This window comes from Apostichopus japonicus, chromosome 7 (genome assembly GCF_037975245.1).
Source record: "Apostichopus japonicus isolate 1M-3 chromosome 7, ASM3797524v1, whole genome shotgun sequence".
Classification (NCBI taxonomy): Eukaryota; Metazoa; Echinodermata; class Holothuroidea; order Aspidochirotida; family Stichopodidae; genus Apostichopus; species Apostichopus japonicus.
The window spans coordinates 7,981,181-8,000,029 of NC_092567.1; the positions used below are offsets into that span (position 1 = coordinate 7,981,181).

At 36.9% G+C, this 18,849-nt stretch overlaps 2 protein-coding genes and 1 long non-coding RNA gene across 9 annotated transcripts in view; 1 reads left to right on the plus strand and 2 right to left on the minus strand.

Annotated features, from left to right (window-relative positions):
• The window catches only part of LOC139970030 (uncharacterized), a 407,172-nt gene that overhangs the window by 217,278 nt on the left and 171,045 nt on the right, over positions 1-18,849 (plus strand). For 5 of the 6 annotated variants that reach the window (XM_071975588.1, XM_071975587.1, XM_071975589.1 and 2 more), the window contains one exon: positions 13,573-13,781. The exons of the other annotated variant lie outside the window; for it this stretch is intronic. In XM_071975588.1, coding sequence (XP_071831689.1) covers positions 13,573-13,781 — 209 coding nt within the window. The remainder of the gene's footprint in view (positions 1-13,572; positions 13,782-18,849) is intronic. 6 annotated transcript variants of the gene reach the window in all.
• The window catches only part of LOC139970086 (uncharacterized), a 343,535-nt gene that overhangs the window by 189,854 nt on the left and 134,832 nt on the right, over positions 1-18,849 (minus strand). The window lies entirely within an intron of this gene.
• Positions 299-7,100, minus strand: LOC139969338 (uncharacterized). Its single transcript, XR_011793692.1, has 3 exons — positions 6,182-7,100; positions 4,865-5,036; positions 299-3,273 (listed from the first exon to the last, which is right to left on the minus strand). It is a non-coding gene; the product is annotated as an uncharacterized lncRNA (long non-coding RNA).

Consider the following 18,849-nt stretch of genomic DNA (forward strand, 5'->3'; position numbering starts at 1 on the left):
CACCTACTAAAAGAAAAATAATTTGCAATGTGTTTTTCAATGGTTAAACTGATATTATCTGTATTATCGTTATTATTGTAACGACTTCCCCAATAACTATAACCAATATGGGAGGGTAATAACACGGAAAATATAAGCAAAATTTTTCGCGCGCTTCGCGCGCGTTCAAGATCTTATTGTGCATGTCATATAGGTATTCATCGGTTATCGGCATGCGATGTAATAACCAATGAATGCCTATGTGATAGCACATTAAGATGTTGAAGGCGCGCAGAGCGCACGAACAATTTTGCTTATATTTTTCGGGCAAGTCGTTACAGCCCCCCCAAATCAAATTAGGCTCCTACGCCTATGGTTATATTGCGCGGGTTCGAGAAATCATTTGTCAAGGCAATACAATAGGATGTATGCAACACAAGCCATCTTGCTTCGCAGTTAGTATGAATATCAACCTTTTTTTCATTACGGTCGCATTGGCGATGACCATTCTCGGCTGGGGATGATAATTTCTGGAAAAATTAACGATAGTCGCCAGACCTATAATACTGTGGCGATCGGTTTTTGCAACTGAAAATTTCACCAATACTTTACAAAAATAACGAAGGTACCCGCCCGACGCGGTACTACCCGGTTCCTAATTTACTACCCGAATCCTACGCAAAGTGTGATTTTTTTTTGCAAACCGATGGTTAGGCAGATTTCCCATTGACCAAGTTAGTGTGGTGTAAGGCTACCATGTGGTCGAAAATAACAACAATAACGAAAGTATTCCATTGATATCTTATAACTGCGTCACAATTTCAGCTAATAAACAGACGGCTAGGCTAGATTACCCACATTGACTTAGTGTGATGTTAGGCAACCATGTGGTCGAACGTAACAGCAATAATGAAAGTATTCCATGGATATCTTATAACTGCATCACAAATTCAGCGAAGAAACAGATGGTTAGGCTTAGCTAGATTTCCATTGACTTAGTGTGGTGTTAGGCTACCATGTGGAAGAAATGATTGACTCAATCGTTTATTTCAAGGAGAGGTTGACAAGGAATTTTACGAGATGTTTATGGGTTATAGACGGGATAACAAAACAATAATCAGCGCAAGTGGCTTTTTTCTAATCGTTTATTCCAAATGCGATCAAATTGCGCGAATCGCGCAATCTAGTGGCTAATGCGAACCCTGGGCCTGCATATAAGATAGTACGGTAGTCTGTGGTACTAGTAGTAACTGTTTAAGAGCTAAATTGGATATTTATATGGTCTGATCCAATAGAAGTGGAGAGCAAGCATAATCAGCGGCGGCAGTGTGAGCTAGTAGTAATGTTAATTATATGAAGTACAGTAATTAACAAGTTAATGAAAGAAACAAAAGCAAATAGAAATTATTAAGGAAGGTTTTATACCTTATCTTACACCTACGTATTTGAACATGAAAACATAAAGTAAGATATTTTTCACCGTACCCATTTTGTTAGAAAATAATATACATTAGCCTATTATTTTAAAATCAAAATGTACTACGTAGATGTCAGTGGCTCGTACGAGCCACTGACATCAGTACTAACTACAAGCTTCAAAGTTCAACGTTAGTAGTCAGTACCGTGACAGTAGTGCTACTCGATGTTGAGCCTAGGCCTTTTTTTGTACTAATATTTAGCATATCGAAGTGGCGATCACATTTTCATTCTGGGCCACCAGAATTTGGAAAAAAATATAAATGTAGTCGCCACAGAATTTAGATGTCAGTGGCTCGTACGAGCCACTGACATCAGTACTAACTACAAGCTTCAAAGTTCAACGTTAGTAGTCAGTACCGTGACAGTAGTGCTACTCGATGTTGAGCCTAGGCCTTTTTTTGTACTAATATTTAGCATATCGAAGTGGCGATCACATTTTCATTCTGGGCCACCAGAATTTGGAAAAAAATATAAATGTAGTCGCCACAGAATTTCTTCCTGGTGACCGCATTCAATGGGGAATGAAAAAGGGTTGAGTATGATTGTTACCATGGTAATATATGAAGACATGAGCTTTTTTCGTGGATTTCCTTGATTTCTTTTCCGTTAATTTCTAACAACAGCGTTACTGTATCATTTGATCCGTCATTCGAATGTTTTTCATTACCGAATCGATGCATATCCAACCTGCAGAGGGACAAAAACTATTATCCTAACACATTGTAGCATACGCAAACTGGAGCTTATACCGCAAATTTTTCTCTGGATTTTCATAACGTTCCCAACATTATTGCAACGATATTTTCATAAATTTCCCATGATTTTCAATTTTTTTAGTATCATTAGAGAAGTGACAATTGAGGAGAAGTGTAGTGCTGTAGCTGCTGAATATTATTCCAGATTAAAACAGACCATTGTGTACATTTTATGAATAGTAACATTTTAAGTATGGGTCGCCATGATTGAAAGAATCAAGTAGGGTGAAAACGACAGGCTAGGCATGTGGCTTCAGTGTGCATATTTTGGCGTGAAACTTTGCTTTTGAGTGTTTTAATCAATTTAAAAATCTTTATAAAATTATAAAAGGCACCAAAATGTTGTCTTTAAACCTCGAATTTCTCAGAGCTTCTGTGGGCTTGGACCCCTGTACCCCAACCAGGGCGTTGCCCATGGACCCTACCACAGGCCCTAAGGCATGCCCATGGACCCCACCTATAACTGTGTCGCGCTGCAAGCTGACTGACGCCAACGGCGTTAGTATAGTATCACCTACAAAGTTCAGTGATTTTTTTGTACCCCAGGCTCATACCTGTATGGATGACATTAACAGAATATAGGCATATACTTATTAGATACACAGTAGGCTATATATAATTGTAATATATCAATTACTATCAGCTGTTTTCATGGTGCACTTTTGCACCTAGTGTTTTATAGCACTTTTTATGTTTGAATTCCCCCCAAAAATCATGATGGCTTAGGTGTTTTCACAGCTTTCTAAGCATACTGTACTTTTAACCCCAATTGTGTCAAATAAACCATTGATAGGGGCTGGGCTTCCAGGGGCCCTAAGGCGGGCCCCTGGACCCCACCCGTTATAGGCTTCGCGCAGGCGCCGAAGCACTCAGTAACAGATGAGACACCCTATTTGAAATTTCTGGCTAAGACCCTGATGTGATTACCATCACATGGAAGAAATATCAGATGATGAAACATTCATTGTCCTTGTCAGCACAGTATGAACGTGACTTCCATCGAGAACTGGTAACTACAGGGGGAATAGGTGATCCCCGAACAGCTCGCTTCATAATTAACCTAATGAAGAGAAAAGAAAGTGATGTGAATGAGGTTTAAGTCCTAATTATAGGAGACATTGAGAATGTCAGTCAGAAATAGATATGTGAATGTCTCTGGCTAACTACCCTGTATACATGGACAATCACAGAGAAAAAAATACAGAGGAAGGAAAGTACAGTTCAGTTTCCAATAACCAGGTATTAAGTGTAAAAACAATTAGCCAGTTAAGCATCAAACTTGAACCGGGTTGTCCGTTGTTTAGTGGAAGTGGCACATAAAGGTGTGGTGCAGTGATATAAATGAGCTCCCAAAGGAGAGTCCAACCTCACACGAACCCAACTATGCATGGTTTGGGCTTGACTGAGAAATTTCGCACCTCTCTTTCGTATTGAGGACAGAATGTCTTTTGAATTTCCACTAATTAGGAGTACTGTAATTGTATCTAATTTAGTGTGTCAGCTTTGGTGGATGTGTTTTCATATTATTTTTCTTTATTTAATGGCACCAGGCCCCTGGAGATTGCATTGGCTACATTGACCTAGTTACACCACTCTCGGGGGGGGGGTCTCTTTCTAGATTTTAGATCACCAAAGGTTTATAAAGTACCCTGTTCAGCTGGTCAATAGCCATACAATATTGTTAGTTCTTTCTAAAAATTTGGCAGATGAAGACACTTATAACCTCAAAATTTTGAGTTAAAAGTTTTGAGAGATGAAAAAGTCAAAATTTTGACTTTTGAGGTGAAAATCTTGAGATAAAAATTCCTAATATTGAGAAAGCAAATTCAAAACTTTGAAATTTGGGGACACTTATATATTCTTTTTTAAGCCACCGTACTTAGTCGCCGAAGTTAGATCAGTTTTGAGACCAATTAGATTTCTTAAATCCAACTGCAGTGACTGGCTCAGCAATGTTTAAAAATTAAACAAGCATAAGTGACAATTCGTTATTCACAGCTGTACATTCTCAGATTAGTGGGAAGTATTTCCAATTGTGTTCTCTGTTTATAGTGGCTGGACTTACAAGGGTACTGCAAAGCTCTCCAAATCTTCAGTATTTTCACATAGTTTCTGAATCCGCTAGCAATTTTGAGCGCATGAGGACATGTCAGTAATGGAAATACTTAATCTGATTTTACTCTGAGCCCTAGCAGGGGACTTCAGAAAAGCTCTGTAACATCTCTGAGACTTCTTGTCCTCTTCTACTAAGCTTAAAGTGCATGTAAATACATGTTAGAGAGAAAAATGTGATTTCTATGAAGTATAAATCTAAGCCCTGGTGGGAGTCCCTTCGGACTTTAGCTGAGGCATTTTCACTTTTCAGATATTTAATGTTCTCTGATAGTGATTTTGCAGCCCTAGTGGAGCCTATGGGGGAGGGGGGTGGGGGCAAGTGCTCACCACCCTAATGGATACCAGTGCTTGTTTATGTTTGAATGCCCTCTAAATGTGTTTATTTTAAACAGTATTTAGCTCTGAAAAAATCCAAGGAAGAAATGTTATCATGACATGATATTGATAACTAGTGGCACAGGAAATTAACTTCCTTAACCATGCTTGCTAGCGGTAGCCAGCAGTTTTGGTGAATAAAGTCACAACAACCACATTACCAGTTACCATTCCTATGGAACTCTGTGCATCAAGAAGTGTAGGATACTGAAAGAAGCTTGATAGGTTCATAGGTCCTGATCTCCAGTACAGTCTCCGTCTTCATATTTACTAGAGGGTTTCTTCCTACGGTTGAATTATTACATCATGGAGCCGTTAGAGCCTCAGTGACTTCTAAATCAAAAGTGAAACACTAACATGAAATCAAATTAGTTATTTAGATATTTCAGAAGGCTTCAGAAACAAAAGGATACTCACAACAAAGAAAAACCCATGGTAGTAGTTCCACTTTGATCCAATCAAACACTACTATAATGCTTGTATATGATATGGAATATTGAATCTCAATCTCTGGAAAACATTGCGCTTCATTTGACCTTTACTCACTGGCAGGTTAGCACTTAAATCCACAATATCCCAAGAGAGGAAACAACTCCAGAGTACTTTAAGAATAGGTTTTTATGACTAAATTTGGCTAAAACCTTTCAGACAGTTTGTAGGGTCCTAGCTTATTTATCCTATCTTTGGCCAGTCTATTGTACTTGCTGGCATTTATTAGACTATTCTGGTCACTGTTTGTTCTAGTCCACTGAGGATAGCCATCTATGGCATTGTTGGTATTCTGTCTATTGTTTACACTGTAAGTTGAGTTATGTTTGGAAGTTGTTATAGCCAGGTCAATTGGAGAGTACCCAGGGGCACACACTCTGGTGTGATATCACATGTTATACAGGTGTAGATGTTTGTGAGAGATGGAATGACCTAGTGGGAGTGGTCAGTGGTCTTTCACCTACCAATAGGATTGTATTATACTAGGGTGTTGGTTTATGTTAGTGTTAATTTGTTATGTATGTTGGAGATGATGTTACAAGAGGATAATACAAACCAGAGCTCCTCCAGCATCCAAGTTGTCAACTTGTCTTGTGTCATTCTTTGTTGGTTGCATGTGTTTTAGTTTGTTCTGTTACTGCTTGGTCACTACAAGTTGGATGATCTCGCAAATGTAGAACACTTCTTAAATTAATAATATGATCAAATTATGTGAAGAAGGAAAACCTACCCTTCAACTTGTAACCAACTATAACAGGCATGCATCACCATACTTCAGCTAGTCCTACATTGTGCTGATCATAGGTCACGCTTTATGCTGGCATTGCGGACTATTGAATATTGTAACTAAAATAATTGGACTAGGCCTAAATTAGGCTGCACTTAGGTTATATGACTAGAGAAGACCTAAGCCATAACGTTGAACGTTATGATGGCCTGTGAGCCTGTCCTTGTACGTGCACAGCCTAACGCTATGAAAGGAACTCAACTGATACGTGGGATTTCTTCTTTGACAATTGTAATATACTCCGTCTGTTTCTTTCAGTATCATGTTCACCATCTGGAATATGTTGCATTATCTTCGTATTGAGTAAGCCAGTAATGTAGCTTCGGGGAATCACGTCAAACAAACATAAAAGTACAACCATACAACCATTCTTCAAACGCTGTTTACACTGTGGCGTTGGTGTGTTTAGATATTGAAAATGAGACTTGTTCAAGTCGTTTTCCATGCCTACGAGGGAAATTCCCCTATTTTTCAGATAAATGGTCAATCTTTCAATTGAAATAATAGCAATTTACAACAAAATGGCAAATTCCTTAGATGTAATAAGTGAGGACTTCAACAGTATGCTGGAAATGTCATTTTATCATTGGCACCTTGACATTTTTCTGCTAATGTTGCGTTCATAGAATCCCGTACAGCAGCTTGAAAGTGTCATCATGACAGCAATTTAGATAAACATGTCTTGGATATTTTTTCAGCCTGGATAGGCTATTGTTTAACTACAAGCTTGGAAAATGGTCAATACTTTAACATTTCTAAAAACTTTTGAAATGACGAGATGAAAGCATTTGGGTATTTAAAAATTAATCAGAAAATTTCCAAATTATACACTTGGGTATGGAGAGGGGGGGGGGGTGTGCAGACCCCTCAACTCCCCCGGTTTTACCGGGAGACTCTCGGTTTTTACCCGAATCTCCCGGCCTCCCGGTTTCATATTCTATTCTTCCGGTTTTTTAATGTTTCATCACTTGCGACATTTCTGAAAATAGCCAACAGTTAGTCCTATGCTTATTCGCGTAATAAGTGTAATCTAAAAATAGATTGATTGTTTACAAACACGTTACGACTGACGCAGTGCTGTGCGGGACTCTCAACCAATAGCAGGCTTCTTTTTCAGTCCTCGGACTTCACGCAATGTACGTTGGCCTTGGTAGAGTCCTGAATACAGTACATTAGTACGGCGTGCACTGTGCATATGCCATGGTGCACTCAGTTTAATATATATATATATATATATATATATATATATATATATATATATATATATATATATACACTTAACTTGTATGTATACGTGGCGCGGCGCGGCGTACCGTTTGTGTGCAGTTCGTATGTAGGATATTTGTGTACGACAAAAAACAGTCAAGTTCTATGCCAACGAACACTTTACCTGCGTCCTCTTCGCTGCTAGGTGAATATTACGTCTTTAACTACGATTTAAGAAACGGCTGTTTCAAACATCTCACTAATTCTTTCGGCGACTATTCATGGAGCACAATAGCATTTTCTGCGTATAAACTCGTACAGGGATTATACGCGGTATCTACGCGGCATTTTGTTTCTCAACGTCTTTATACGGTCCTGTAGGCGTACCCATGCCCAGTTATACGTGAGCGGTACTGTAAACTACACGTTAGGAGTATTTATATCATTTTAGTTGAAAATTACCAACCTCCCTATTTTCCCTTAATCTCCCTATTTTTTGGCCCTGAAAAAATGTTATTCTCCCTATTTTGGGGTCAAACAGGTTGACAGGTCTGCGATGTTACATTCAGCTGAGAAGAAGGCCACTGCTACGGGTGTTCACCCGTCGCAGTCCCCCCCCCCCCTCAGACTTTACCCTAAAAATATTTATTGGCAATAATGGTATATGGAGCCAATTTAAGACCTAACTGTAGTCTAATTATGCTCAGAGAACACCATTTAAAGTAGATTTTCAAAACAATTTCAGGGGGCGGATCTACATAGGATTTGCCTTCAACAAGCCAACCAACACACCGCCACCTTTTTTAAATTCTTCTTTCCATTCTAGCCTTTCCATAACAGTCATAGGCGTAGGAGGCGGGGGGCTTGGGGGGGCTGCAGCCCCCCAACCACTGGAAGAAGAATAATTTGCAGTGTGTTTTTTTTTCTTTTTTGGTGAAAATTCGGCAATATGCAGAGAATTTTTCGGGCATCTACTGAAAGAATAATAATTTGCAATGTGTTTTTCAATTTTTTTGTGAAAATTTGGGCAATATGCTGAGAATTTTTCGAGCACCTACTGAAAGAAGAAGAATTTGCAATGTGTTTTTCAATTTTTTGGTGAAAATTCGGGCAATATACAGTATGCTGAGAATTTTTTTCGGGCACCTACTGAAAGAATAATAATTTGCAGTGTGTTTTTCAATTTTTTTGGTGAAAATTTGGGCAATATACTGATAATTTTTCGGGCACCTACCAGTGGCGGAGCGTCCATACAGTCAGAGGGGGCCGATGAACCCCCCCCCCCCCCTGACGGACTCAAATGTACTGCTGGCGCCCTTTTCAGCTTTTTACCACTTTCTACTTATTCGCGATTATTGACTTTTTTTATTGCGCTCTCAAATACCTATTGACATTTGTCACATTTTGTTTGGTGCAATTTTCTGACAAATGGCGATGACACCTATTTATTCTTCGTTTATCTGCAAATTAGCTAGGCCTGGGAAGGGTCATTTCCGGCGATCTAGGGAGTATCTTTACTCAAAAATTTTTTGTACGCTCCGCGCCAACCGGTGGTGGCGCTCCGCTTAGATAGTGTCGAAAGCGCCCCTACAGACCATTCTCTCCCCCCTGACCAATACCCCTAGCTACGCCACTGGCACCTACTGAAAGAAGAAGAATTTACAATGTGTTTTTCAATAGTTAAACTTATATTATTATCATTATTGTTGTAACGACTTCCCCAATTATCATTACCAATATGGAAGGGTAATAACACGAAAGGTTTAATGTTATTGGCATGTGATGTAATAAGCGATGAATGCCTATATGATATGCACATTGACATGTGGAACGCGCGCAGAGCGCGCGAAAAATTTTGGTTATATTTTTCGTTACAGCCCCCCCAAATCAAATGAGGCTCCTACGCCTATGATAACAGTGAAGGCCCTACCCAAGTCAATCGGGAGGAATTTTAGATTTACTGCTCCAACCCCCCCCCCCACCCTTGAAATCATATATTACAAGTGGGGTTGTTCGAGTCCTTTGATTCGATTTCACCTAAAGGCCCTATAGGTAGCCTCTCATCAGGTTATGACAATAACGATGAATGCCCTGTTATATGTAAAGTAGTAGATAGCCTATACATCTGCTATTATGATGTGGTAGCCTACATGGCTATAGATGAAGGTAACATGCTATAATGTGTACCTCTTTGACAGGCATCATTGTATATAGGAATAATAACTGGTTGGGCAACATGCCCATCCAATGGTTATTTACGGAATAACTGGACGGGCAAGACTGTATTTTCTGATTTTTATGCAATTTATATAATAGGGATTTTAACATCGGTCGGTTCAGTTTTCAAACTTCACACTAGTATTCTTTAGCGCACATTTACGTTAAAACATTGGAGGGGCAAACTTACCGATACAGCCCCTCTATTAATGAACATGCACTTAATCAGAAATATACACAAATTAACAACAAGATGTACCTCCTCCTATATGTTCTACACTCTTCCCCATATCTATGTAGACATGTGACAAATCAGTTGATTGGCGTAGGAAGGGATAACAAAATGAATGGTTTGAGGAAGTGGTCAGGAGGCATCCCAATTAAGCAAACAATACACATTTCGTCATTACTGTGACACACATGAACACTGAACAATTTCAAAATTTCCATATCAAAAAGTTGATTACTTTATCCCAAAAATTTCGAATATTTTGGGGAATTTCAACCCTTTCTCCAAATTGAAACATTTACTTGAATATGAAGTTTATCTTAAAATTGCCTTCTTTAATTGAACCGAAATTCTCAACACAAGACTACTTTATCTAAAAATTAAACTTCTTCGATTTATTTCGACCTCTTCTTTAATTCCCTTTGTGAAAAATGTCGATTTCCTTTTTTGTTTTAAATTTTCGCCTTTTTACTAGAAATTTTTATATCAAAATGTCGATATAAATTTGAATTATTTTATCTCATAAAATAAACTTTTCTCGATAAGGATGTTACTAAGTGAAGGGAAGAAGAAAAAGGGGGGGGTCTACATGAATTGACTAGGAACATTATTGGTGAAATGTCGCCATAATATTTAGATTTGAGCAATTACGAGGTACGTGAAAAGACAAAACATCGTTTGATAGCCTAACACTCTCTTTGCTGCAAAGATTTAGCTGAATAATCCAGCACTGACATGGAATGGAATTCATTAAAAAGGAGGTTTGGTCGGGAGGGGATAAAACATGTACTCCTTCACAAGGGGCATAGCGAGGAATTTGCCAAGGGAGGGCGAAGTCTGTAGGCAAACTCAAGGGCGTAGGAACCGGGGGGGCTGGGGGCGCCAGCCCCCCAGTGAAAAATATGGGGGGCGGAAGTATCATTCCGCCCCCCCCCCCCCCCGCTCCGCAAGTCAGAAAACCCCTTTTTCATTTCCAAATAAGAAAAAAATCTCATTTGGAGCACCAAATTGCATTTAAGGCCAGGTGAAAATGAAAAATTCTTTACAAAATGGAGTGGGAGTTGAAGTGTGCTATATTGCACCAAATTGCATCTGAGACCACCTGGAAATGCAAAAAAATTCCAAAGGGAAGGGGGACACCCCCTCCCCTTAGACCCCTCCCCCAGGCCGGCCATCAGTCTTCAGCCCCCCCCCCCCCCACTAGGGGATAACACCCCACCCCTAGGGGAAATGTCAATGATAGTTTGATCTACTTGATATAGGTTGCGTTGTATTATTTACTTCCTCGACCCCTTCCTTACTACATACCCAATCGACGTCAGTTTTTAAACTGTCTGTTTCCACCAGGCATGCATAACGTTACGTACATTTATTTCTATTGGCGCAAAAATATCAGTCATACATCTCAAATATCACCCGCGAAAAGCTAGGAAATACCTGTCTATGAATATCGGTGACTCATGCTATTGAATTACCTGTTCACCTATAGTGCATATCACTAGTGACAATGAATGGTTTAGTGTTATATTAGTGGAGTTGCAGACGTACCGTATTCGTGGGAGTCGTTTGTTACCATTGACTTGTTGAGTGATTATTAAGATGGATTATTTAATGGAGAGGAACCGCTGTGAATAGTTGAGACAGTACTTATTGATCAGAGAGATAATGTGACGGTATGGTATAGGGCATTGGCTAGGATGTGTACAAAGGTCAGGCCAAACTTAGGCAGGCTTTAGGTTAGACTAGTAATACAGTTAGGCTAAGTTAGAAATCTAAACATCGACCAGCGAAAATCTAGAATTACTAATTTTAGCAAGAGCTGGACATGCTTAGCAAATCTGAGTCATAAATAATGAAGATCTTAGCCTAGTTGTCGACTGATTATCAAAATGGTCCAAGTTTATATCTTAACTATAAAGGAATTGAATAGAACACGATCGAGACACTGAGTTTTCTTTAGGGATCTTAAATTGAAGCGAAGAATAAGAATAGCGATTAACATTGAAGGTGAGCTGATGCCTAACCTTTACTTCGAAAACAACTACTTCATTCTAGCTAACAAAAAGTATCCATAGACAAACTGTAGAAACTTTGTTATCCCTTCAAAAATCTTAAATGACAGAAAATGGTTCAACTCGATTTTAATCGTACATAACATTGTCTTTCACTGCTATAGCCTAGGCCTTCAAACAAGTCAATCTATAACATTCCAAAATGATTATTATAATCACCAAGCTTACTAAATCTTTTAGGTCGGACATTTGAGCCAATTATGTGAGAAACCTGCAGTTTTTGTACCGAGCAGGCTGACTGAAATAATGTTAGCCTATTTAATAGCCTAACTTATTATTAGTTGAATGTTATATACTGAATAGGACCTAGAGCTTTGAGTTTGAGCCTCTATAAAACAGATTTCCAATTAAGTTTAATAATAATTAATGAAATAAATAGTTATTAAAATGAAATCGTTCGTCCATGTTTTTCCAGAAGCAACTAGATCGTGGTGTGTCACTCACAGCTGTTTTGTCTTAATTTTGCCCAGTTATAAAACCCGTACATCATTTCAAAGCCAACAGACTTATGGCCACATGAAATTAAAAAGTAAAATGGTTTCGAAATTTAAATTGCGCCACTTCATTTACTCAATAGCAGACGTAAACCATAGTCATACCTCTAGTATTAAAAGGGCGCCATCCTCTCATTAAACTCATTAACTGATTTATCTCTCGTGTTTGTTAATCTACATTTGTCCGCTAACTGTTCACACCCGCTGAACTCCATAATAACAGAAGATATGACAATGAAGACCCAACCAAACCGATTAAACTGAAAAGAAGTAATACATAATTAGTATAATTAAACCCTCAAGGATATGAAGTGTTTCCAGATAACAATATTATTCGTAAACATATGTAAAAAGCGGATGGTACTATTTAATTGGAAGAAATTTAGAAAGTTAAGATCATAAGCATTACCCAATTTAGGAATATCTACAAACACAAAGAAAGAAAAATGTTACATTTCGAAAAAAATCACTAGAAGTTATCTTACACTCAAACTTAGAAATGAATTTGATAATTAACTAAACACAGATGGACATCGTCTTTTAAACAAATCATATTAATTGGAAATAATTAAAATTTACGCAGAATAGTAGGATTTTGATCAATAATTAAAATAATTTGTATATTAAAATTGTAGTATTAGCCTCATCAACCTTTCCCCTTTTAAACTTGAATTTGATATACATCTGCTTCTCTAAATTGCATTTTAATTATAAGAAACAACCTATTAATTGAAATATAATTCCTCCATATCTCCTTAAACTTTATAAGAAAAAAACTTGTATTTTTTAAAGAAGTTTCCTTTTTATGATTCCTATTACATTAGTGACTAATATTTACATTTATATTAAAGATTCCTCCTGAAAGTTCTAAATTAACACACAAATAAATTTGATCAATATTTTCTTCAAAAGATAGAATAATCTCAATTCTTGATTACCCAATTTTTATAAAATTTCCAACCCGTCTATGAGATTTGTTTCCTATTAACTAATAAATTAAAATATGTAGGCTCATATTCATATCTTATTGAACTTTACTAGCTATAAAACCTGTTATTAATAATAAAATTGTAAAACAATAAAACTAATTTTGTAATCCTACATTACCGATTTATTTTCCTCTAATCTTATCCATTATTTCTGCTTGTATTTGACTACCCTTAAAATCAATCCCTTATTTTCCGCTCCATTAACTTTTTCCTATTTACAAATAAACACATCCTAAATATCTTAGTTTATCGCTTTATTTTCCTTTATCTTTATTTCGTTATTTTTATTATTTATAATATCATTATAATTATTCTAATCCTTACCAAATCCAATCTATTTATTTCTATCTACTCTATTTATCAGTAACTCTATTCTTTCATTCTAGATTCCTATCTCCTGTGTGTGGCTAGAAGACTGCTCTCCTTTAGTTGATGAGTCTGGTCTGAACCTTATCCTTGAGTCTGGTCTCTCTCTCTCTATCCTGAGTTCTCTCCAGGAGCTGCTGATCTATGACTTCGACAGGAGACTAACTAATGAAGAGTTGGCGGCCATCTTGTCTTACTCCTCACAGTGTGTAAGCTTGAAGGAGCTGATGTAAGTATTCCGGTGTAGATGTTAGAATCATTATAACAGTTAAACGGGGAATTAATTTAATTAATAAAAGTTATCAATATTAAACTAAAAGGGAATGTAAAGTCTGCTGTATTTTAATGCCAAGGATTGGATTTAAATAGTTTAGTTGGATTTATTTGAATAATTAGGTCATCGTGAAAGGAATTCTGTAGAATGTTATGATAAATAAAACAAAATATAATGGATAAATAGGGAATATTTTAAGAGGGTGTTGGTAATAGAGGGGTGCAGGGGTGGGCGGTGGCTGTTTAAATGTTCTTTGTTTATGTTAATGTTAAAATTTAACTAAGAAATAGGTTTTAGAATTACAGGAATGTTTATTAGGATAAAATAAGAGATATATAGACAAGGAAATTGGATTTTAATAATTCTAGCGAGTAAAATTAATATTCTTAAGTAAAGTTTTACAAGGAATAGCTGTTAATTTTGACTGAAACCTCCGAAATAGTTGATGTACAATTATGGCAATTAATTTAAGAAACAAAAGAGATTGAAAATCGTTATTAATTTTAATGTAGTAAAATGATGGCATAAATAATAGCATAAACTCCTAAAAATTTTGACCAGATTATGATACTCTAGCAAAACCGAAATGCATACAAAAGAAGCAACCAATAAATAGTTTTAGTTGTCAAAATTCAAAGAATAGTTACTCAAAATAAGTTAAATAATTAAAACAGATTAAAAGTTAACTAGAAGGAAATATATAATTGCAATTGAGTTAACTATATAGTTAAAAAAATGTATTGCAATAAATATCATTAAAGGCAAATCTGTATATCTGATAAATTTCAAAGGTTCAAATTAAATCCGCTTAAACTACATCACTTTCTTCGTTATAGTTTGAAATACGACGTTATACAAAATAAGCTAAATTATGATTTATGCATATATTTTAACCTAATTTTTAAACAATAATTACAAAATTAACCGGGAGCTTCAACTTTGTATAATTGATAAATTTAAACAAAAACTGTTTAATATTTTAATATTCCTCGTATTAATGTTACTTCATACTTGATTCGATCATGACGTCCCTGCTTGGTCCGTTCCAATGTAGTGTTATTTTAGACCTCCCCTCCCCCCCCCCCCCCACCCCAAACCAACTCCTCCTCTCTCTCCTCCTCTTGCCCTGAGTTTGGTCTTACAGATCAAACCTCGTAAAAGTGTTTCCTTTCCGTCTTTACCATTCACAACATAATCAGTAACATCTTCAACTTACAGCTGACGTGTTACTAAAAAAAAAAGAAAATATTCAAGTCGCACCCGCCACCCCCCCCCCCCACCCCAACCGCGCATCACCCAAATCTCGAAAGAAAAGACAAAAGCTATTGAGTAGTTACATAAATGAAATATATGATAGCGAACGATGCTTAACGTATGTTATATGTGAAACAACGCCACTCCGGGAATAACTGTGACCGCGGAGAAAAATATTACTGGAATTAACACACTTCGGGGGTTTTGTTTGGTCTGACTATAAACAAAATGTAACAGAGAATGTTGATTCCCTATCTAGACTAAATACTTTACCCCAATCCCAGTGTGCTCTTGGGTAATTTTAGTCTCGCCTCCTCTGCCCCATTCCCCTTCAGACAGCTTACCTGTACCCACCACCACTCCTTCCTTCGCCCCCCCCCCCTTCGCACATCATCCTTTTTAGGGAGCCCTTCAAATCAATTCCGTTTCTACCCGATAACATCATCACCGTTTTAGTACACACAGTAGGCCTACTCTACTTCTACAATAGTTTTCTGCACAGACGGTTGATTCAAACAATTTATTTCTTACGTAAAATAAGTTGACAGTAAATATGACACACCTGGATCTCCCGTAAATACCTAATTAGCATAATAATAGATGACACGACCCGGTTAAAGATAATGAATAGAAAGATAAACGAGCCACGCGTCTAGTGTACACCTGGAATGTTGTAACTGTCATACAACGTAACCATGGAAACAGACTATAAGTAGGTCAGTGTGTGTCTAGCAGTGGCTGGGAATAATGCATTCTATTCAATACGGGTTAGCATGTCATATGCCATGATATTACGGCGTGTTCTCATTATTATTCTTTGTTTATATATTTTAAATGAGTAAACTTGATTTCCTTAGTTATTTAATACATCCCTCACTTGCTCCTCTCCCTAATTTGATAGAAGGATTGTTTTATTCCCCTTTCTTCGTTTTTCCCCCTTTATGTACTTCTCGTTGGTGTAAGGAAATCTGCCTAATTAGCACATAATTGAATAGCCCTTAATGTTACTCACATATCTAATATGTGACTACAAACATTGCGGGTTCTTAATTGCCTAGTTTTATGGAGAACAGTTTTTTTATATTTTTTTTTATGTGAAGTTGATTAAACGGTTAAACGGTGGAGATTAAATATTGCTCGTGTTTAGCAGGGAGAAAGTAATTCGAAGGTTCATTTCGCCTTATACCAAATCTGAAATATAGTAATAATAACCAAGTTAATATATTTCTCAGCCATAAATCATAAACAAGCAAGCAACAACACGAGCAAGATAACATGAGATCCTTTAAGATTCGTTTGATGAGATCTTTTATCTCTTTAAATATCGAATTATATACCGCACTAGTTATTTTTTATCTACACAGAACAGGCGAAAGTGATTAAATTATTCCATCGAAGTTTAAAATGTATAATGGATAACGAAAACTAGAAATCGATTTCAAATTTGCAACTGTTTTTAGCGAATTTAGAAAGGCTTAGAAGGCTGTCATCATCGCCCTCAGACTTTCTTCCAAATGGTTTACATTATTGTTATAACGCACGCTAACAAAATGAAGTACAGATTTCTATCCCCGGTACACAATGAATGAACGTACAAGTAAACAATCAGAATAAACACTTATACAACTGCCAGGGTCATATCCAGGTCGTAAATATGGCCACGGTTCATTTAGGTTTGTTGCTGAGAAGGAAAAAAAGAAGCAGTTATTCACTTGTTGAAATAAAATTCATTGCGTCATAATTTGCGATGTTTTACATGAATCATTGTGGTATGCTTATTAAAACTGAAAATAAGTATATTGTGATAGTAACATGCATGGTCGACAAGTAAAAAGAAAAGGAAAGGAAAATAAAACAGAAAAGAAACCAAGGAGAGGTGTTATGTTCCTGGAAATACAGTTAGTAGAGATCTGTGGGTTATTGTATTCCTTCGGTCGCACATCCGGGGTTTTCCTCCCGTCAAATCGCAGCGAATAGGGTGAAAACATGTAAAGTAATTGTGTCTAAATATCGCGAGTCTACGCTTTCAGAACGCATGAAGAGAAACATGAATACTCTATGCATAGACCTCTATAGGCATAAGAGTGCAATATAATAGTAAAGTAGAGGAGCCCTAATGTAACAGAAGCTAAGCTATCTTCGTAGGTATTTTACAGATGTTGTATTTTTAATTGTTTGAGACACTACAGTAGGCCTACCTGCTTATTTATGATTCTGCGTCATGTTTTACTTTGTTCAACACTTACTTTTGGTGGGAAAAAGTTTTAATTTCGTACTGCAAAGAATCATATCTTTCTAATGTGCAATTACGTAGCACCATGCATCTGCCTAAATGCCTAACCTTTGTTCATAGAAAGTATTGATGTTGCAGATCTGTACTTTGGAGACTTGAACAACAATCATAGGCCTACTGGCGAGTGAAATTTGGCGAGTACATTTTTAGTCACGGTCGCCAAATAGCGATTACTTTCAAAAATAATTGTCGAGGCCTGAAAAACTTCACAACATGATTTCTCATGGTAGAAATCATGGATACTTTTCATACATGGTATATGGATTTGCCATATTGAATACAAGAATCCTAAATGATTGTGAGGTCAAATCTCTTATAGGTCACCAGAGGTCAAACTCTGAAAAAACTTTTACATGATATGTAACGATGGAAATCGTGGATACCTCTAATACTTGGTGTGTGGATTCATAACATCGAGACAAGACCCCTATTGTTTTGGAGGTGTGTATAGCCACGTATAGTAGACTGACCTGTGTTATCATGCCATATTGGAATTGTAACAGCTAGTTCTGGTTATACTAACAAGCAGAAGTCTACTGCATTGAAGTCATCGAAACCTCAATGCATTTTGCATTCTGGTTATTTTTGGAAAGGAGGGGTGGGGGTGGGCTCCAAATATGACTTGCGTCCGTTGGGAGGGGTCTAAACGGGAGATCCCTTTTATTAAAATATAACCTTTAATAAATAGTTTTCAATGCTGTAGAAATATAAATTCTTAGTTCAACAATTATTTCCAATATATTGCCTACATGTGTGCATTGAGTTGTTATGTCCGCTATAGCCCTTACATATAAGATTAGTGAAATATTTGAAAGCGTCTGTTTTATCCAGTCACTGGATAGATACGGAAAACTAACGATTGTAAAGAAAACGTTTTTCATAAGTAGTAGCAGTATTTATGCGTTAATTATGCTAATTAGATACAAGGAATGTAACCAATATATTTTCTTTCTATGTCCGGAGCAGTGTTTTACATAGAACTTGACATTCAGGTTTAAGGTAGGATGATACTGAGCTAGACTTTAACATATTTATTGGATATTATGCACTATCTGTTACCTGTTAATCCAGATAATTTCATTTCATGCTCGATAAACTCAAGTACCCTCTTGTTGTTGTGTGTTTGTAACAAGTGCCCTCATGTCTAAAAATTTGCTATCTGGCTTCAAAAGTTCAAAAGTACCGGTATAAAGAAAACTTTTGCCTCCCCTCAGTGGTTGTGCCTCCACCTTCCAATAAAACTTTTCTTTTGCGAATCAATTACGATGGCATTAGCGTATTCTTAACAAAGTTTGACAAGGAAGTCCTTATAACTCCTCGGTATGAAGGGGGTCGGATATTTTGGACACATGCAGCTCTTCATTGAGAACATAGTTGAATAGGAAGCTTCGATTGTGTAATGGTTAAGGTCATTATTATCAACTCCACAAAAATGTTATAATTTTGTAGAATTTGATTTAGATCAATGACAAAAAC